The following is a 22,134-nucleotide window of genomic DNA, read 5'->3' on the forward strand; positions in this document are numbered from 1 at the left end:
CAAACTGATTAAACTGAGTAAACTCAAAACAGGCAGCTAAATATTTTACACACAGATACACATAAACATCTAACTAAAACTAGTCCACAACTCAAAAGGTTATCAATGGAAGGGTTAAATTACCTCTATGCTTTGTTAAGGAAGGATAAATAAGGTAATATACTCACACTCAATAACCACTCAATAGGCTATAGACCGATATTTAAAATAGAAAACAATAAAATAAAATAAATTGCCTGCTGTTGCGCTCCGCAGGCAATTCCTATTATCAACAGCTCATTCAAGGGCAAAGGGGTAATCGGAATGGGGGGGGGACTTCCTGGTAACGACGATGACCAGAGGAGTTGGTGGGACGCCTTTGGCGAAAACTGAAGGAGGGACAGACAACTGAAGGAGGGACAGACCACTGAAGGAGAGACATACCGGGCTGCACAGCGAGGGAATCACAGCTTCGACTCACAGTTGATTTTCCACTAATCCCACATGTACCCATGTCTCGACGCCTTAGTCCGAGTGTCCCGAGCAACGTGTGAGTAAAATAAAGCGCTTTAATTATTTTTTCATTCTCATCAATATGCTTGATTAAAGTTTGATTGTTCTACTTGATAGTTGATAGTGTGGATAACAACTTTTCCTATCGCAACGCAAACACTGGGATAACTAAGTATATGCACGTGTTATGTTTTGACATTGGTAGACCAATTGGGATTTAATTCTCGGTTAGATACCTGATTTTTGATTATGCTTTAGGGGTTAATTAAACCTATAAATTGGTTTTAAATGGGAAATGTAAATTTGAGGTTAAGGTGAGCACCACAACATGGGCTATTATATTTTCACAAAGAGTGGGAGCTGATAAAGACCTGTTTTGATACTTAAAGACAAAGTTGTCTGTGACTGTTTGCGTCACCAACTGTTAACCAACCGAAACACTGCAGGCACCATTTATATTTTATAAAAGCAAGAGGACTTTTAATAAGCGTATTTCATGTTTTTTATGTATTTTTATTTTATTTTTAATTTGTTATGTTAAACTTCAATCCATGTTTTTCCTAGGTGTAAGAAGGAGCGTGATGGAGCCAATGACATACCGACACACAGCTAAGCGCCAACAAAAACAACAACAACACCAGCAACAGTGAACCGACATGGCGCCCCAGCCTCGGCAACACCTCACCGCACAAGGTGTCCCCTGCTTTTAGACCAAGAGTGTACGCCTGTGGACCCCTTTCCATATTAACAGCAATGAACGGGCCCAAGGGGGGGCACCTCCTGGTGTCCCCCTGTGGTGTGGGTCCCCCACGCTACATGACCAACGGACGACGGTCCCCGGGCATCCGGATGCCCATAAGGACCACCACGTCCACCCACTGGACAGGCATGAGTCCCCCCGTAGGTACACTGGGAGGAGGAGGAGGAGGAGGAGGAGGAGGAGGAGGAGGAGGAGGCTCTTACTGGGCCATGTCGTCTGGGAAGATGTCAACCGGGGCCAGCGTTCCCGTGGTCCTTCCGGCCCTTAGCCTTCGCCGGCGGCTTCTGACCAACGGCTCCGAGTTAGGCACGCCGTCCCCCGGACACCACCGCCGCCGGCTCCACGACCCCACCTTCGAGGCCACCTACGTCCTGCCTGGAGGACAGGGTCACTTTAAAGGTAAGGTATGCCGACTGACACACAAGTCACGTGTGGGTCACACTGTACAGTGAGGGTACATGAGTTGATCAGAAAGGTAATGGTGGTCACTAAGGTACCAATGTATACAATATTTACAGTTAGGTTTAAACCACTAGACCTCACGCTAACCATTAAACCTGTGTTGGTAATGCTTTATAATAATGCTGATCACTGCATTAATTCATTTAATTAATGGTTAATTAATGTACCCTTATTGTGAAGTGTCACCCACATACGTGCACACACACCCAACATATGGGCTGTGTGCATACTTTTAGTGTTTGTGTGTGTGTGTGTGTGTGTGTGTGTGTGTGTGTGTGTGTGTGTGTGTGTGTGTGTGTGTGTGTGTGTGTGTGTGTGTGTGTGTGTGTGTGTCTGTGTGTGTGTGTGTGTGTGTGATTTGACCGCATAATTGGTTTTGGTCTGCCAGTTTCAGACAAATACCTACAGTTCAGTGTGTGTGTGTGTGTACAAAAAACAACAACAAGAAATGTTCCCACCGTCAGACTGACATAGTGTGTGTTTGTCGCAAGCAACGAGCCACTATGTTAAAGAAGCGGTTAACATGCGCACATCTTCTTCACGCTTCGCTGCCCTTGCAATATGCTCATGCCCTCCTTACTGTATCATCTGAGAGTCCACTGGTCCCCTTGTTATTGATGATTAACCAGACATTGGCCTTGCACGATGGCTAAGTAGCTCCTTGCCACCGGCACCTAACTAAAGCTGACCAACCCTGAGTAGAAAAGGGCTCAGTCCTGATGGAGAGATAAATCAGGTGTTAAAAGGTGTAATTCTGCTAGCCTCGATTGAACACAATGGGTTTAGAAGTATTTGCCTTTCATTTGTGAGAGAGGGACCTTCTTTCTCAGGTCCGGGATGTGAAGACACACCAAAGCAGTGTTGAACGGGATCATTTCTATAACAACTTGTTTAATAACCACGCTATCTGTTCGATTAAATATATCTGCATCACCGTCAGTTTCGTAGAGTTAAAGACGAAAAAGTTTTATTTGAGTTAATCACAATTTGTATCATGAAGCATATTGTTTTCATATTGTTTTTAGTGTAATATTCAGTTTTAATGAATCTGTCACGGAAAAGAATGTGATATTTTTCTCTTAAACAAATGGCATTCCATTTATAACACACACAAATGAACAAACATATATTCTCCCGGAACAATTCCTTACCTGAGCTCTAATTAATGTCCACCCACTCTCATAGTTGTAGACCTTTGATTTTTTTTCGAGCTGCTGATACACCGCAGAGATATGAAAGAGACGTTTCAATTCGACCGTGATATCTAAAATGCAAGTGACCCAAACACATACGGGGATCTTCATCAAACCATGTGCATGCGTACTAGAGGTTCCCCTTTCTTCAACCCTGTGCCCGGCAGGTCATTCTGCAGCGGGGGCGTCCACAGAGCATTTCCACCAGTCAGCCTGCCCTAACCTGCGTGTCACCAGTAGCCCCATGATCGTACAGAGCCTGGGTCCAAGCAGAACCCACGGCCCGGGCACCATGGCACCGCCTCATCCTCCAGCACACCCGCAGGGGGTCCTGGTACCCAGTACTGATGCGAGGTACGTCCTAACTACCGTACATCGAGGCCTGCACATGCTCGGTTGGTAAGCAGCACAACCTTGGGTTTGTAACGTCAACGCGTCTTAGCGATGCTGTCAGTCCGCTGAAAGGTGGCGACTGCAACGCGACGTCCACATAGATGTTGCTGATCACTGATTGGTGGACTGATGAGCGGGGCTTTGTTCGCAACCTTTGAGTTAAAGGCTTGCAGCTCGAAGCTAACCAAGCTGAACAAATGACTGAAATCTTGAAATTGCTCTACTTTTGGAAAGTACACTTCTGCGATCCATTATCCAGAGATGTTGCAAACATTGGTTGTGCAAATCGACCTTTAGTGTACATTCGGCGTGAAAGCCCTTTGCAAATAGCCTGTGCATAGGACGTATGCGCTCGAGTCGAACCCGGCTACAACACGGCTCTGCGTGTTTTCAGATCCCTGCACTCCAGAGAGTCCCTGGCCTCCACCACCCTCAGCCTGTGCGAGACCCAGTCCATGATGAGCGGCCGGCAGGACTGGCCCCCCGGCTACCGCGTCCTCCCTCCTCTGGGGCCCCTGATGGGCTCGCCGCAGCCCGGCCCCGACGGCGACCACTTCAGCCTCATCCTCTCCCCGGTCGGGACCTCCATGTCGGGCGCCACCACCGTCTCCGGCGGCGTCTCCGGCGGCGCCGCCAGCAACGCCGCCTCCCTGCCCTCGTATCTCTTCACCTGCGACCCCGGGAGCCCCAAACTGGCGGCGGCGGCGGCGGCGGCGGCGGCGGCGGCGGCGGCGGCGGCGGCGGCGTCCCGCTCTAAGAAGCGGGCGCTCTCCATGTCCCCGCTGTCGGACGTCATGGGCATCGACTTCAACTCCATCATCCGCACCTCGCCCACGTCGCTGGTGGCGTACATCAACGGCTCGCGGGGCTCCCCGTCGGCCCTGTCCGTCCTGTCCCCGGTCGGGGCCGGGGACGTCTACGGACACTTCCTGGGCGTCAGGGGGAGCTACATCCCCCAGGCCGACGGCCACCATGGAGCGGCCACCGCCGGCACCCTGGCCCTGGTCCAGGCGCCCGCGCGCGGCGGCTCGGAGTGTGTCCGAATGCAGAGACTGATGACCGACCGAGGAGGAGGAGGAGGAGGAGGAGGAGGAGGAGGAGGTGGAGGAGGAGGAGGAGGAGGAGGAGGAGGAGGAGGAGGAGGAGGTGGAGGTGGAGGAGGGGTTGGAGGAGCTCTGGAGTACCAGATGGCCAACATGGTGGTGGAGCAGCAGGTCCTGCCAGGGGACGCGGGGGCACCGGAGGAGGCCCCGCTGGGCTGCAGTAATCCCGGGGACGGCCTGCTGCCGTCCGGCCCGCTAGACCCGTCGCTGTTGAACTGCGTCCAAGGGACCGCCTCGGCGCCCCAGGGCCCTCCACCGCCGTACCACGCCCACCACCGCCGCCACCGCCACCCCCACCACCACCACCCCCACCACCGCCACCACCCGCACCTCCATCCTCACAGACCTCCCGATCCGGACAGCGAGCACCCCGCCTCGTACGGCGCGGTGCCGGCGCCGCCGCGCCACAGGCACACGTTCGGCTTCCTGCCCCAGGAGCCGATGCTGGAGGAGGAGGACGGGGAGCTGGACGACTACGGGAGCCACTGCTGCCGGTGGGCGGACTGCAGCGCCGTGTACGACCAGAAGGAGGAGCTGGTGAGGCACATCGAGAAGCTGCACGTGGACCAGCGGCGAGGCGAGGACTACACGTGCCACTGGGTGGGATGCCCGCGCCGGCTGAAGGCCTTCAACGCCCGCTACAAGCTCCTGATCCACATGAGGGTCCACTCGGGGGAGAAGCCCAACCAGTGCCCGGTACATGCACGCACGCACACACATATACACACGCACGCACACACACACGCACACACACACACACACACACACACACACACATTCGCATGGGGAAACAAACAAGGACACACACACACATATGTACACACACACACACACACACACACTTGTATGCGCAAACACACACATCCACACACACACACACATTTGCATGGGCAAACACACACAGACGTACACACACACACATGTGCACACACACAAACAGACACACGTACACATACATACACACATACATTCACACTCACAGAGAGACATGCCCCCACAGACACCCACAAACAGACAGCTCGACACACACTCTTATAAGCACACACAGGCACAGACAGACACACAAACACACACACACAAAGACGCACACATACACACACTTATATTTGATATTTGATGTTTCAAATTATTTTTGTGTCCTTCTCGTTGTGTGTGCCTCACTTAACGCTCTGTTACACTAAATGCCCAAAAAGAATTATCTTGATGGAAAATAACGACATATAATCTTTGGTTATGAATATCAAATTTTCATGGTCCACTTCCTTCTACAAGACAAGTCCTGTATCCATTTTCCCAGAAAGAGGTGAGAGAATGCAATCAAAACAAAGACTGACAGCAAATTACTCAAAGCGCCGCAGTTCATAACACTCCCCTTCAAACCTACAAGGCCTTATGCAGAGAATCATCACACCCCTAGCTCCAGGGACGTCCGTTTCTACGTCCTACCCGTTTGTTTCAGGAACGAGGTGTAGTTGACAACAATACCATCTTTAGCGCCTATCTCAGCATTAAGGGCAACTATTGTTCTCCCATCGCTGGCCTGTGAGCTAACCCATTGATGGAGCTATTAAATCAATGCAACGCCAGGGTGGCCAATGAGATCTGGCCATCGGCCTCCTGCCTCCTTGCTCTCAGAGGGAATGCTAGTAGCCTTCGTGTCTGTCAGCAGGGGTAGCTAAGCCAGATCATCTTTTGAGAGACTTGGCCGTCATTCTGGCAAAGGGATGCCACTGAGCTTGCTCTGGCTCCGCTCAGAGATGGTAATCTGGCCAATGAGGACTGGGATTTGAAATAAATATGCAATAACTCGATTCCGGGCAATGATTATATCCGGGCTTCATGAAAGCGTGCGAGGGCGAACGATGTGAGTGTACAACGTTTGCATGGCTTACTAAGAACACTAAACGTTTCAATTGGCTGGTTGTTCATGTTTTGTAGACAATGCATTTCCTGGTTTGTGACTAGAAGAGATCAAGAAAAAGGATGTTTTCCTGTTCGTAGCAGTGAACAAAACAAGGCTGGACGTTTCGGTTGGTCTTTGATCATTGCTCCCCTCCTCTCTCCTCCTCGCCCTCACTGACGGAAAAGCACTTGAGTATCGTATGCGTAAGAAGACAAGGCTGTTCTCCTTCTTTTCTCGTGTCACCGCTCTCGGCCTGTCAACTATTAACCCACGCACATACCTGCGGTCGACCTTCCGCACCAAGAATACTAACTTATTAGTGAAACCTAGATTTGTTGCCATGGCAATCGCCGTCACGGATGCCTCGGTGTACCGGCCGACCACGCAAGCGAAGGAGAAACATATTTGGGGTCAGAACCACCTTCCCAAAAAATAGACCTCATCAGAACCAAGCGGCACGGCTTGTCAACACAAGACCTCCAATAAGATTTGGATTCAGCCCTCGCAGAGAAAAAAACAACAGCTGTTAAAGTGTTTTTTATGTGGGAGGAATCTGCAAGAGACGACAGAAGACACTCTGAAAGAAATATGTTTCCACTCCACTAAAGGCGCCGATATACTTATTGGGCAATATGTAGCGAGGCACTATGTGTTGGAAATGATTAGCAGATTAGTTGGTTGAAGCATAAGCCGAGGAGGAGAACAATGCGTCGGATCGTCTTACACTGCAAACACCGCGGGCACGCACAGGCTTGTGCCCGTCAGTCTGCCTAGTGAGAGCCCGGTAGTTTAACTAACCTACAGTTGTTGGTTTTGCCTTCCAGTCATGTCTTTTCCATCTCAAACACCTATTTTTAATAGCATTATAGGTCAACCTGCATTCTTCGTTTTTTTCAGGAGTTGCAATAGTCGCCAAGGTTGTTTCTTAGAAAGGGTTTTGAACCAAACCGTGGCTGCTATTTGGAGTGCAGGTGTTTAAGAAAACGTTTTTTGGTTCGGCTTTTTTAAATTTATCTTGTGAAAGGTCATCCTGATTCAAGCAACACTAAGATATCATCCATCATCAAGTAGATGAAAAAAATTTAATCAAGTCTGTAATAAATTTTCTGTCCTCACATAAGGTAAAAAGAAATGAGGAATCAATTCAGCTCTATTATTTCAAATCAATCCCCCACGATGATTGAAGACAGTAGATGTCGCATGGGGACAGAAATTGATCGAAGCAGCACTTTTTTTAGTAATCACATCCACCATTTATAATGATCAATTTCATGCTGTTTTGACGACTGAACATAGAAAAATAAAAATTTTCAATGCTGATCAGAGTTTAGTAAAAGCCATATTAATTGTATTATTGCCACTTATTCTCCACTGGTCTAGCCTTGGGACCCGTATTTTCTCATGGTCATTGAGTCAAGACCCACCCTTACAATGCATACAATTCACACCCAGCACATTTATTTCTCAAAAACGGGCTAGTAAACACAAATACACAATTTCAGCGTAACCCTTTTTAAACCCATAGTTAAGCATAAAAATTAAAGAAAAGTTGTTGTAAAAATACTGCACACTCCGCGACTCATTCAGAAAAAGGGTCGCAAACCATCCAGAACAAGGGTCGTGACCCATTCAGTACAAGGGTCGTGACCCATCCAGAACAAGGGTCATGACCCATTCAGAACAAGGGTCGCGACCCATTCAGAACAAGGGTCATGACCCATTCGGAACAAGGGTCGTGACTCATTCGGAACAAGGGTCGTGACCCATTCGGAACAAGGGTCGTGACCCATTCAGAACAAGGGGGTCTCGGCCCATTCAGAACAAGGGTCGTGACCCATGCAGAACAGGGGTCACGACCCATTCAGAACAAGGGTCGTGACCCATTCAGAACAAGAGTCATGACCCATCCAGAACAAGGGTCGCAACCCGTTCAGAACCAGGGTCACGACTCATCAGGAACAAGGGTCGCGACCCATCAAGAACAAGGGTCGCGACCCATTCAGAACCAGGGTCGCGACCCATTCAGAACAAGGGTCGTGACTCGTGACCCATCCACAACAAGGGTCGCGACCAGTGATGCCAGTAATGCGTTACTTAGTAACGCGTTACTGGCCTCGGACCACTTTTTTCAGCGACGAATAATCAAATAAACAACAAATAAACACCTTACTATTTCCAAACCAGTAATCAGATTAAAGTTACTCATCAAAGTCACTGTGTGTTACTATTTTTTCATTTTTTTACCGGATCACCGATTGGCGTTGAGAGCGATAGAGTTGTGTGTCTGTCTGTCTGTCTGTCTGTCTGTCTGTCTGTCTGTCTGTCTGTCTGTCTGTCTGTCTGTCTGTCTGTCTGTCTGTCTGTCTGTCTGCCTGTCTGTCTGTTTGTTTGAGAGTGTGTGTGAAGCGTAAGTCTCCAAAGACTTCAATCTATCAGAGGCGAGTGTCGACCTTGACTCTCCAGAGTCCGCTTCACCAGTTGAAATTAGCGGTGGAATTAGTCGCATGGTGCTGCTTGCGTGTGTGTGTGTGTGTGTGTGTGTGTGTGTGTGTGTGTGTGTGTGTGTGTGTGTGTGTGTGTGTGTGTGTGTGTGTGTGTGTGTGTGTGTGTGTGTGTGTGTGTGTGTGTGTGTGTGTGTGTGTGTGTGTGGAGCTGCGTCCGGTGATAGCCCCGTAAGCGCGCTGTGATATTTTGTCTATGCATTAAAAGTTGGCGGAAGAGGTTGAAAGCCGTGTGTCAGTGTGTGAACCCAGGGCCGTAGCACCCAATTCTGGGCCCTGCGTTTCTTCTCAAGATTTCTTCCTTGCTGATTCAAGGGAGTTTTTTCTTGCCCGTGTGGGGGCATGGGTAAAGGGGGGTGTCACAAATATTTGGCCTGTCAAGCCCTTTGAGACTGTAATGGTGATTAAGGGCTATACAAATAAAATTGAATTGAATTGAATTACTGGGGGGAAAGCAAAAAGTTTGTATGGGCAAAACCAGTTGTAATTTTTTATTTTGAGGCGGCAGGGGGTGTTGTCGCATGTAACTAATAAAGTAACTTTTAATCTGACTAGTTACTTTTAAAATCAAGTAATCAGTAAAGCAACTAAGTTAGGAGTAACTAGTAATCAGTAATCTGATTACTTTTTCAAGGTAACTGTGGCAACACTGGTCGCGACCCATTTAGAACAAGGGTCATGACCGTTTCAGAACAAGGGTAGCGACCCATTCAGAACAAGGGTCGTGACCCACCAGTGGAGAAACACTGCTGTAGATAATACATTGAGGATTTTGTACAAACCAACATATAAAAGTATATATTTTTGATAAAGAGCCGTCTTTATGGAAACATTTTGACACTGATGAATTTAATTTGATTAGATAATAGTAAAGTAAAGAACTGTCTTTATCTATATCGGTTTACTATAATGGAAGGGAAAATAATTCCATTCAATTTCAAAAGTAACATCTCTCTTCACACTAAGGGCCCTATCTTGCATCCGGTGCAATTGACTTGATCACTGGCGCATGTGTCGTTGCTAGTTTGCAACTGGCGCAGAGCGTTCTTTTCCCTCCTGCGCCACGCGTCGGTAAATTAGGGAATGATCTTGCGCCCCAAGGGGCGGCTCGGCGAAAGGAGGAGGCGTGTTCTGGCGAAAACATTCCCGGGTGCTATTTTTACGTTTCAGAAACCACTTACGCCACAAACCCGGAAATACCTGGTTTAAAGTCAGTGGCGCGTGGTTCAGATGCTATTTTAAGGGCGCACGCATAATGTTGCTTGTGCACCTCGCACATACACTTTGCTTCTCTCATCTACCTAGCCACACATTCTTGGTAAATTATTTGGGAAAGAACAGCTGATACAGCGTAATAAGTTGTACTTTTTAAATCAATGCATCTGCAAACACCGTACAACAAACACATTTTTTCTTGACTCTGGCATCGTGTACAAGCCCATAACTTTTAGGATTGATGAGTATTTGTTGTTTTACCGCGTGTTAAAAAGAATGAATGAATGTGGGCGCGTGTGTGTGTATGTGTAACACACATCTGTTTAAACACACGCAAACTAAACACGTAACACTTAATACAGTCCATGGCAATGTATATTAACGGGGGGACACATGCATATTAGGAACACAAGTCGATAACGATAATGCATACAATACTGATAAGAAACAATGTTTATAATGTATTGTGTATAACATTAAATATCATCAAATAGAACCACATTAAATAGGACTCAGTATTTAAAGTAGTGGAAGAAAACCTTACTCCATGTGTGAATCAGGCCATATTATTTGGCCATAAACTGAGCCATTTGAAGTTTGAAATTCATTTGCATCTGTCTCATCGGAGACTGCAGACGCGCTGTCAAAATATCAACTTGTCAGATTCAAATGCGCTCATGGCTCTTAAAGGGGATGGGAGCTGGCACTCTCATTGGTTTATTGCACGTTACGCCCAAACCACACCTACGGGTAATTAGGCTACTTCAAACCAACCCTTTTTAGATTTGCGCCGGGCGCAAGAGTCATTTTTTGCGCCGGTAAACTAGCGACATCGCCATAGAACCGCCCACAAAGCTACTTGCGCTTGGCGTGTTTAACTGCACACAGGAAATGTGTATTTGCTTTGTTGTCTTAGTGGTCACGTTAGGGCACTCGTTATTTTTATGATTAAAAGCTCTTTTGTTTACCATAGTAGCTCCACTTAATTCTTCATCTCCATCCCATGGCGTTCTATACGTGTGAAAACCTATCAGACGATTGAATAGGATCACAGAGAGGGCTGTCGACAAATGCTCATACACAAGAGGCCCGCTAGAGAGAGAACCGCACACATGCCTGTGTGTGTTTTCATTATTCCTTAGCATGAGCGGGGAAAACCTAACATTCCCCAGTAACCTTTCCTACACATCCTCCAGTCGCAGACTGAAAAGTCATCTGTTCAGACTGCATCTTGGCCCCTGGAAAAGAGGGCCAAGATGAAGATTCTCTTGTTTCTAAAATGAAGCACATTAAGCACTTCACTTTTTTGATTGATTTGATATACTCGCATGATTCATACCATTCCTTTGTAGCATCCTCATGGTCCAATTCACTTATTGTAAGTCCCTTAGGATAAAGCGTCTATTAACGAAATGTTAAGTCATGTGATATAAAAATATCGACTGTATTGCCCAAATGTTGCTAGAGTAAAAAAAAAAGAATAACGCATTTATTTTCCGTACGGGGATTGCAAAAATAAACAAAGAGTAAGCATGAACTACAGCGGGGGGGTTGGTGGGAGGGGAGCGAGCTGAGCCTAGAGAAGGACTGGGCAGCGGGACTTACTCTTGTTGGCAGCGGGAGGTGCGGCCGTTGTTGGAGCAGCGCTACCCCGGGCTGCCAAGTCCCTTTTCAGGGGCTGGCGGTAACATTAAGCTACACGAAGGTGCCATGTTGCTGTCCTTTCAGTCCAAAATGTCCCTCGCGACAGCTAAAAGGGCCTCCGATGTTTTATAGCCCCTTCATGATGGAAAGAATGAGAGGGGGGTGGGGGGGGGGGGGGGGGGGGGCGGGGGCGTGGTGATGGGGGGGGGGGGGGTAAGGCACACACAGACACACACATACCGGACCCTTCTGGCCACACTTGGAATGAGGTCTGTTATTTATGTGGGTTCGCTTTGTCTCCAATGTTTTTCTAGATAGTGTTCATCTTTTTAACTGCGTGTTTCGTGTGTGTGTGTGTTTTGCTTTGCTCATATCAAACTGGTGTTCCGCCGTTTAATGGTTTGGCGTGCATTGTACTTTTCTGTTTTAGACTGAACAGACAAATGGTGCAAGTAGGCCATAAAAATAATGATGTTTGTACTAACCATGTTTATTTATATCTGGATGAAACTGCGAAGGATTTCCTAATACCCCCGCCGTTACCCAAGTCATTGCCCAACAATTCCTTCATCATTTGGTCATACTCCTAGTCATCATGCAATTTGATGTTCTAATAAATTGATAAAAACAGAAGTTCAGAAGAAATTTTGAAGAAAGTTTTTAAGACCTGGTCTGTTGGAAATGTACAGTAAAGTAGGGCTGTGTTCTTATGGTTGCTAGGATGTTATAGGTTGCTTCTGGGGTAGTTTAGATGGTTACTTGGATTTCCTAGGTGTTAACTAGGGTGTTATGAGTTGTTACTAGGATGTTATAGGTGTTCAATAAGGTGTTCTGGGTGGTTGCTAGGTTTGCTCTATGTGGTTGCTAGGGTGTTATAGGTGGTTGCTATGATGTTCTGGATGGTTTCGATGGTGTTTCTGGTGATTGCTGGGGTGTCCTATTTGGTTGCTAGGGTGTTCTAGGTGGTTTCTAGGATGTTCCAGGTAGTTGCTATGTTGTTCTAGGTGTTGGTGTACCAGGGGGGTTGAAGGGGTGTCCAAGGTAGTGGCTTTGGTTATGGTAGTTGCTAGGGTGTACTAGTTGGTTGCTATGGTGTTCTCGGTTGATGCTAGGATGTTCTAGTTGGTTTCTATGGTGTTCTAGGTGGTTGCTATGGTGTTCTACATTTTAAAGTATAATCATTTTAAAGTTTAAATAGTATGTTTTGAGTCATTTTATGTAAGCATAGGTAGTAAGTTGGCAAGTTAAGAACTAATGTTCAAAATATGAAGGTGGAGTCAAATATGGAGGTTTGAGAGATGAGAGAATTATGTTATTAACAGTGCGATTTCAATGTGTGTGTATGTGGTGAACATTTAAAGTTATTTATTTTAAAAGATATAAAGACCATTGCTTAGCAACCACACCAAGGAGGTCAGCATTTTTTTGTATGATACTATACTGTATGTCATTCTGGACTGAATATTGTGCGCAAGGTCACCATTTTTCGATTTTGCTTGTTTATATTTTATTGGAGTTTAAGAACCTAAAGTTTTGAGTCATATATATATGTATCGAGATTGGAGGAGGAGTTGAGCAGGGACGTTTGGGATGAATTAAAACAAATAAAGATAACAAGTATGATAGATAACAAGGAGTCGTGCAGCTAGCCAAAGCTGCAAGCTTAATACAAAATTGCGTGTGTTTCTCATTAAAGGAACTGTTGAAACGTCCGCCCTTGAACTGCAGTGGAAAGAAACACTTTTGGGTTTGGGTTAGTTGTGGCGGGGGACGCGGATGGGGGTGGGGGGGGGTCAGTATGTGAGGAATGCAGCACAGCCATATGAGTCATGGTTTGTGCTTCTCTCCTCCATTAAGCTAAGTAAGTACATTCCTTACCCCCTGCGACCAGAGGTGGAGAAACTTCTGGGCACGCTGTGGGGCAACAGCATTCCTGATGACGTGCTTCCAGGATGAGGTCACTGGGATAGCTAAAAGGTGCTGTGTCAGGGATGGATACTCAGGCTATGAATACCGCGGTGGTTAAGATAGTTTAACAGTAACAAGAACGGAATGGTCAGTTTGTTGTGTACGATTCACAACAAATTTGAGGGTAGACAGACAGACGGGCGAAAAGTCAGATAGACAGATCCACTGAAATATAATGATTCAAACACTGACCCCTTCTGGTTAGAGTTCACACTTAAAATAACGATGTCTGACCTGAACACTAACAGCTGTCTTCCTGACAAGATTCACAAGATTCAAAAAGCCTCAAGTCTGAAAGTCTTTGACCACTGTGAAGTATTTTACTCTAATTACATCAAATACAAACAGGGCAATAGTTGAACTTAAAGAAGATACTGACATTGAGGCAATTGCAATTCTGCATTCATGCTACGACGATGAATAACCAGGCAATGTTATCAACATTATTTATGACTCGACGTGACTCAATCACAAATTAATTGTCGTTTAGACCGACTGACCTTGCGAGGTTAAAGGTTAACGACCACAACTAGCTCCTGATATGTGTGCAGCCGCCCCAGAAGCACCTGCAGTTCTGCTTGCGGACACTGGAGGGCGTCAGGGAGCCGACACCAAAATAATGACTTTATCGCCACAAGTCAACTAGCCTACATTGTTTTGACATTAAAACCGTGCTCCGAGCCCACCTAGTATAATTACATTTTCTCCCCAATTCTTTTTTTCTCTCTCTTCTCTCTGAATTGTCTGTCTCTTTGTGTATTTATAGTTTGAGGGCTGCAAGAAGGCGTTCTCGCGGCTAGAGAACTTGAAGATCCACCTGCGTAGCCACACTGGGGAGAAGCCGTACCAGTGTCAGCACCCCGGCTGCTACAAGGCGTTTAGCAACTCCAGCGACAGAGCCAAGCACCAACGCACACATCTGGACACAGTATGTGCACAAACACCGTACATACACAAACACCATGAGCATAAACGCCAGAACATAAACACCATTTACACAAACACCATGTACAAAAACACCATACAAAACATGTGATAACAACATGTACACAAACTCATATCAAGTCCATCTGTTGGTGTGTGTGTGTGTGTGTGTGTGTGTGTGTGTGTGTGTCTGTGTGTGTGTGTGTGTGTGTGTGTGTGTGTGTGTGTGTGTGTGTGTGTGTGTGTGTGTGTGTGTGTGTGTGTGTGTGTGTGTGTGTGTGTGTCTATGTGTGTGTTTATCATTGTGTGTGTGTGTGTGTGTGTGTGTGTGTGTGTGTGTGTGTGTGTGTGTGTGTGTGTGTGTGTGTGTGTGTGTGTGTGTGTGTGTGTGTGTGTGTGTGTGTGTGTGTGTGTGTGTGTGGTTGTGCGTGTGCGTGTGTATATGTATAATTGTGTGCGTGTGTATAATTGTTTGTTGGTGGGTGTGTAGAAGCCTTATGCGTGCCAGGTCCCGGGCTGTATGAAGCGCTACACCGACCCCAGCTCCCTGCGGAAACACGTCAAGTCCCACTCCACCAGAGAACGGCAGCTCCGCAAGAAGGTACACATGTGGAACAGCACCAGGATGAGACTGGAACAGTCTGATCGGCTACAGATAATCTGTTGCATAGATTAGTTTCACAAAACATGCTTAAGATTCATATCTAAAGTTGAACAAACGCAAATCTTAGGGAACAGGGCATTTCACGTTCTTTCTCTAAATATCTGTTTCCATGAATCATGTGGCTGGAGGCAGGGACTGCAAGCTTGTAATTGTGAACACAAACTCGGCCAGCTGTATCAAACTGTAAAAAAAAAAAAAAAAAGAGTCTGTAAAGGTTTCAAATCAACACCGTTTGGACCGGCCACTGCGGAAATAGGCCACGGTGGGAACAGAATCCCCTTCTGATAGCTACATCCGCAGGCATGAATGAGTTTCTCTTTGGTAGAATATCCCTGGACGAAACAGGAACCAAGGTGTAACCCCGCCCCTGGCAGTCCCTGGTCCCTGGCCCGGGCTCTGTGCTCTCTGCTCCCAGAGGTTCTGCAATGCATAGTTGGACTGCTGGATCCAAGATTAGATTAGACTTTATTATTTTACAGAATATTTAACATTTTCCAAGATTCTATTTGTTTGTTAAGATGGATTTGGGTTGATTCGATTTGAGTTGATAAGATACAAATGTGTTTAATTCAACATAATTATCTTTACTAACATGACATTACAGTCCCTATAGGGGCAATATATAATAATAGTATATTCACTCTGTGTTGTTGACCTTATGTCTCTTTACCTTACCTACATCACTTTAAGTTCTCTTTAATAAGCCTTGTGGTTCTTAGTTGAGAATTATTTTTAAGCCGGGTAATGTTACCATAGATACAACAATCAGTGGCTTCACTTGCATATATATATATAAATATACTGTGTGTGTGTGTGTGTGTGTGTGTGTGTGTGTGTGTGTGTGTGTGTGTGTGTGTGTGTGTGTGTGTGTGTGTGTGTGTGTGTGTGTGTGTAAAAAAGTTGCACCAAAATACAAAATGTATTCATATATATATGTATATATGTATATATATTTATGTATAAATAAATAAAAATAACAGTTATATATATATATTTCTGCATATATGTATTATGTTTGTGTGTCTGTATATTTTAGTTAAAGGTAAGTATCCACTATGTAACATATTCTTCTTTGTTGATCCTTAAGGTTTTCATTTTAAATCTACTGCTACGCCATTCATCAACACCATTCATTTTCTAAGGGGAGAAAACACACGTGAAACAGTTTTCTCTTGCTACTGGTGTTCCGTCCGACTGTTAACCTGTCATGTGTTGGATCTCCAGCTCAGGCCTTCTGCCAGTGTCCCCGAGGAAGAGCTGACAAGCTGTTTGACCATCCAGCCCCTGCAGGCCACCGTCTCTCCTCCGGGCCACTCGCCTGCAGCGTCCAATGAGCTACCTTCATACCCCGGTACGGTAGGAAACACGAACGTTAGAAACCACCGACGTAAACGCGCGGTGTCATTAGATGAAGTGCACGGAAGTAAAGGAAACAGTGTTCAAAATGTGTGTTTTTGATCTCCTTTTGTTGTGTTGTTTTTCTACAGCTTCTCTTCAGGAGCAAGATCCCTCGGGGATGTCTTGCATGTCTCTGTTCTGCACCTTGAAGGAAACGTACAGGTAGCTTCTGCTTCTTACTTCAGGGACTTTGTGCGATGTATAGGTTGGTATGTTGTTAATGTATAAGCTGTTGTCACTGCTGTTGTTGTCGTGGGTTTCAGACACTTTTCAATTTCTCGTTGAATTATCGCACAAAGCGTCCCGCACACACACACACAGACAGACACACACACACACACACACACACACACACACACACACACACACACACACACACACTACTTCTGCACTTTGAAGGAAACATACAGGTAGCTTCTGCTTCTTCTTGAAGGGACTTTTTGCGATGTATAGGTTGTTATGTTGTTTATATATAAGTTGTCTTCGCGGCTGTTGTTGTCGTGGTTGCATACATTTTTCTTATTGAATGAGAAAAATGCGATAATTCAATTTCTCATTGAATTATCGCACATAGCGTGTCACACACACACACACACACACACACACACACACACACACACACTACTTATCAAATAACACTGGTAAACATGCAGCAGATCTTTATTACCCCATAAGCCTGACTATGACTGGTGGGTTTCACTTGGCACCGGCCACGTTGGAGATTTCCCATTGGCATGCTCACTGTAGCCATGACAAATTCAGAAAGCCTCCACATTCCACTTATCTACCCATTTACTGAAGACAACAAACCCGTAACGACCTACGTACACATCGGTTGTCATGGCACCGTACCAGAAAGCTCATACTTTAAATAATCACATTAAGGTTGAAAAAAAAAAGAGACCCCAAAAAACACAAATCTCTCTACCTCATAGAGGCTCAAAGGAGCTACGTTTTTAATGTTCTTTTTTTTTATATATACTTAACACAAGAATGTAGTCTGGCGGGAGGGGGGGGGGGAACAAGATTGGCTGTTCCCAATCTTTCAAGATTGGGAACAGCCAACAGAAAGACTGTTGCCTGGTTCGGTCCATGGTTTAAAATAAAAAAAACTAAACTAAAACAGAAAGGAAAACAAAAACTCCAACCTCTTCATCCTGGCACTTCAAGAGCGGCGCGATGAAGGATTTCTGCCGTCCTTAGCAGCCAGATGCCCGGAGCCCCCTCGCTGGCCCTTATTGTTCCAGGAGCAGTGGCAGGCCCAGGCATTCACCGCAGGAACCCGCCGCCACACAATTGGCTGCTGAAAGCCCCGCTCGCCGCTTTCTCATTGGTCTCAAGGGCCACTATAAATGGATGCTATAGCCACCGCCAGGCACGGCTAAGGAATTCAATGAGAGAATCATAAAAATACGAATAAATGTCCATTAAATGTCTGCAGTGAGAAAATGCGGTGATTGCTATTTCTAGATGCCAGATCCTTTCGAGATACTCCGTGGCAGCGTCTTTATATTTTTTCTTTCATTGTTAGCCTTTATTCGCATCACTTATTGAGTCAAACGATAGTTGTGTTGATTTTCGCCCTGACAAGCTTGCGATCCCAAGCGACAGAGAGATGCGGCAGAGTTATGTTGTATCTTTTTATTCAACAATAGTCCCCAGTATGAACCTCAAAGCTATTGATCAATCAAAGCTTCTGGATTCTTCCAGATGAAAACAGCACACCAACCACATGCCGCACAGCAGGAAGCCATCCAGCATGTGCCTCTTTCAGATTATCTTTAATTAGTCAGCATGTGCCAATTACTTCGATTTATAATTTGATCTAATTGGCAAATGGTTTATAGCACATTACCATCTGCACCTAAACCCATTAGGAAATACAAACGTATCACTCGTTGGGTATATTTTGTCGCATTCAAAATAAATCCAATTCCTTGGTTTTTTTGTTTCAATAGTTACATTCTTCCACGATGAATGAACTGTTTTGTTTCTCTTCTGAAGGTCATTCAACTGTTATTAAAATCTTTGTTGCCAAAATTGTTTTCGTCTCACTCTCACTTGATTTTCCAAGTATTGACACCGGTCTGAAATATTTCAGATTTGTCGATCCGTCCCCCCACCAGCATGTCCCTGGAGGGCCCCATCACCATCCCCACCATCCCCACCAGCACCTCAACCTCCAGCCCCGGGGGTCTTGTAGCGCCTCTTGCTGCCCTCCTACCCCCAGCCCACCACAGCAGGACAAGCAGCTCAGCCATGCCGACCACATTCCTCCATCGATGACTGATCTAACAAACCCAGGTACCGTAACCCAGGTACCATAACCCAGGTACAGTAACCCAGGTACTGTAACCCAGGTACTGTAACCCAGGTACAGTAACCCAGGTACTGTAACCCAGGTACTGTAACCCAGGTACCATAACCCAGGTACAGTAACCCAGGTACAGTAACCCAGGTACCGTAACCCAGGTACAGTAACCCAGGTACAGTAACCCAGGTACCGTAACCCAGGTACAGTAACCCAGGTACAGTAACCCAGGTACCGTAACCCAGGTACAGTAACCCAGGTACAGTAACCCAGGTACAGTAACCCAGGTACACCCAGAGACGGTTTGTCCACAGTTAATACAAAGTTTTTGCTCTTCCTCTTCAACATGAAATTCTCTTGCATTAAATTCCTTTTGAAAGGGGGGCTTTTTTGTTGGAATCTGAAAAACCGCTGCTAGCGGTTGTTAGAATCGGAAAGTCCAAAAGAGTAAATGAAAGGAGGGTTTCTAAGACACGCACAACCAAGGATAGCTTTTCTTCTCTCGTGTCACATTTGATTTGTATGAGTGTGTTTTTCTTCTTGGGAGATGAAAGAATGCGGCCGTTTCTTTATCTGTAGCCTTAAATAGATATAACCCTTTCCTCTGAACCTGACAACCACAGTAATGTTGACAAGATATTCACAAACACCACTTACAATTACAATTACAGCTTGAAACGGGTTAAACAAAAAAAAGAATAGGCAGGCATCTTTGAATCTTCTCAAAGGCACACATTCAAAAGGAAGAAATCCTCAATGCTGGATTCTATGTGCATGATGTGAAGTAGATAAGAGAAATTTGAGCATTTACAGAGTCAGTCGGGTTTAAGTTACACTGCTTTCTTGATTACATTTATATTTCAAATGTTAATATATTATTATTATTACTATTATTATTATTATGCAATAAAAAAACGATTTTATATTATTCATAGTAATATAATTGTTGCTAATCTGCAGAGCTCTCCGGGCAGATGGAGATGCATTACTCTCCCATGGTCGGCGCTGGAATGGCTGGGACACAGTCCACTGCGTGTCTCCTGATGCCCAGCCATGCCTACGGTGACGACCTGTCTTCCATGCTGAACACCGTACACAGCCCAGCGGACATCCCACGCAGACCTCAGGCCGCCATCTCAGGTGACGACTAGATGAACACAGTTCATTTACCATTAATGTGTTTGTTGATGTAAATGCTACTCTTTGACATTGTGTTAAAGTTAATAGTGTATGTGTGTGTTTGTTTGTGTCTGTTTGTCTGTGTGTCTGTGATTGCGTATCCGTGCATATGTGTGTGTTTGTGTGTGTATGTGTGTATCCGTGCATGTCTGTGTGTGTATGTGTGCGTATCTATTGTGTGTTTGTGTGCATGCGTGATTCTTTGCATTTGCGGGTGGGCACATGCATCTGTGTGAATGAATGTTTTTGTTTGCCCCCCCTCCCCCCACCCCCCCCCCCCCCCCCCCCCCCAGAATTTGACGTCTACATCCCAGGATGTGATTTCGGCCATGCATGAGGAACAGTATATCGAATGCAGTGAAACGCTGCCCAAGTCATCTGTCGTGCATCTCTATTAAAGCAGACTCCCTCCGGTGACGGGCTGTGCACTATCGCTGCAGGTAACAGGTTCTTTCCGGCAGAAGCGAAAATAATGAAGCAGTTTAACTTGCTGCTTCTTACAGCACACACAGGGGTTATGTGTTAGTGTCTGATATTCTGCATATTTCTCTGTGCTTTGATAAACATGATTTGTTTTTCGTTGTTTAATATAGCGCTGAATGTCGATGTTTACTTTGATTCCTTTTTTTTACGATTGTATAACATCGTCGTGTTGTAGTTTATTATGAGACTTTTGCACATCATTTCGAACATGCGTTGGAACAAAAAAGCACATAAGAGGTAATTTATTAAGTCAAAGTTTAATTGTAACCATAGTAACAATAAACCCCTTTAACATGCCACTTAAGTATGCGTAGCTGTTGTATTTCCAGACCTTGTTTGTTTCTGTGCCAAGATCTAAACGAAAGATTTCTGCTGGTTCTTCGAATTAATTGTGAAAATTAATAAATATTTTGCACTGCTTCACCAGAAAGTTGAGGTTCACTTTAAATATTGTGGTTAAAGTTAAAATTATATATTGTTCAGTTGGAATATTTTTGCACTCAATGATTAAACCTTCATCATGTTTAATATCAGTTTGTCTTTCCACAAAGATTATCCTCTCCCCCCCTCCCCATAGTACTAATTATGGACCTATGAACATAGAAGCCATGTTACCCTACTCCCAAGCAACACAAATGTTTAAAGTGGCCCTCAGGCGTAAAAAGCAAAGATAGCTGCGTGTGTAAACACCTTGGTATGTACTGCAAGTTTATAACCAGCCGCATCTCGGCATATAACAACATCCAGGAGGAACGGTTTACACACAGACACAGTGTAGTTCTCACCACCACCGCCACCACCAACAACAAGAAGATCTTTGTATGTATATTTTTCATTGGAAATCCAACGAGGCTGACATGACATTCTAATTATACCCGGCCAGACTCCCGTCACATTTGTCTGTAAATACCATCTGTGCGAGATTAATTAACTGTTACTCATTGCAAAAAAACGTAGGGGGACAACAACCGCAACAAGCAGTATGCCGCCATTGTTGATTCAAGATAAAATAATCCCTCCCACCTGCTTCTAACCCGACTCACTGAGAGGTATGCAACCAAAGGGTTTGTGTGTGCCAGCTACTGCTGTTCCTGATTTATAGATGCATGTCTTGAACATCAAATTACTAGACTATAGACAAGTGAGTGAAAAGTCATAGCTATGGGCTCTACCATTGGTGCGTTTCCCTTTATTTATAGAATTCTAGCCGTTTTTGTAGTTCTTTTTATATACATTTGTGCTCAATCACCAATGTCAAAAACTCATGACACCGGTGTGCCAGATGGAGGCATTGTTGCAAGGCACTTTACGCTTTGAGCAAAAAGCCATGAAATCTTAAATCAAAACCCTTCCGACCGGGTGGAGCATGAAAAAAGAAAGTACGGTAGAATACATTGGGGGCACGTGCAGGTCGGGTAGATTTTCGGAGACACAGTATTCAGAAAGAAAAAGATATGTAGGCTAATGGTCTCCATCAAATATTTAAACATACGTTAATGTATAATTTTATGCAATTATTATTTAGTAATAATTCAAAGTGA

The 22,134-nt window shown here is 45.3% G+C and overlaps 1 protein-coding gene across 2 annotated transcripts; it reads left to right on the forward strand.

The window, feature by feature from the left end:
• Nucleotides 1-295: 295 nt before the first annotated feature.
• On the forward strand, nt 296-21,023 carry glis3 (GLIS family zinc finger 3). 2 transcript variants are annotated; one of them, XM_060049995.1, is made up of 11 exons: nt 296-529; nt 1,057-1,651; nt 3,075-3,261; nt 3,695-5,099; nt 14,401-14,562; nt 15,049-15,159; nt 16,447-16,573; nt 16,710-16,782; nt 18,722-18,924; nt 19,892-20,071; nt 20,404-21,023. In XM_060049995.1, the coding sequence occupies exons 2-11, from the start codon at nt 1,246-1,248 to the stop codon at nt 20,445-20,447; spliced, it is 2,898 nt and encodes a 965-aa protein (XP_059905978.1). In that variant the 5' UTR covers nt 296-529; nt 1,057-1,245; the 3' UTR covers nt 20,448-21,023. The 2 variants fall into 2 exon arrangements, with proteins under 2 accessions (XP_059905978.1, XP_059905979.1); XM_060049996.1 differs by having other exon boundaries at nt 297-529; nt 16,710-16,776.
• The last annotated feature ends 1,111 nt before the right edge of the window (nt 21,024-22,134 follow it).

The sequence above is a fragment of the Gadus macrocephalus genome, chromosome 4, assembly GCF_031168955.1.
Source record: "Gadus macrocephalus chromosome 4, ASM3116895v1".
Classification (NCBI taxonomy): Eukaryota; Metazoa; Chordata; class Actinopteri; order Gadiformes; family Gadidae; genus Gadus; species Gadus macrocephalus.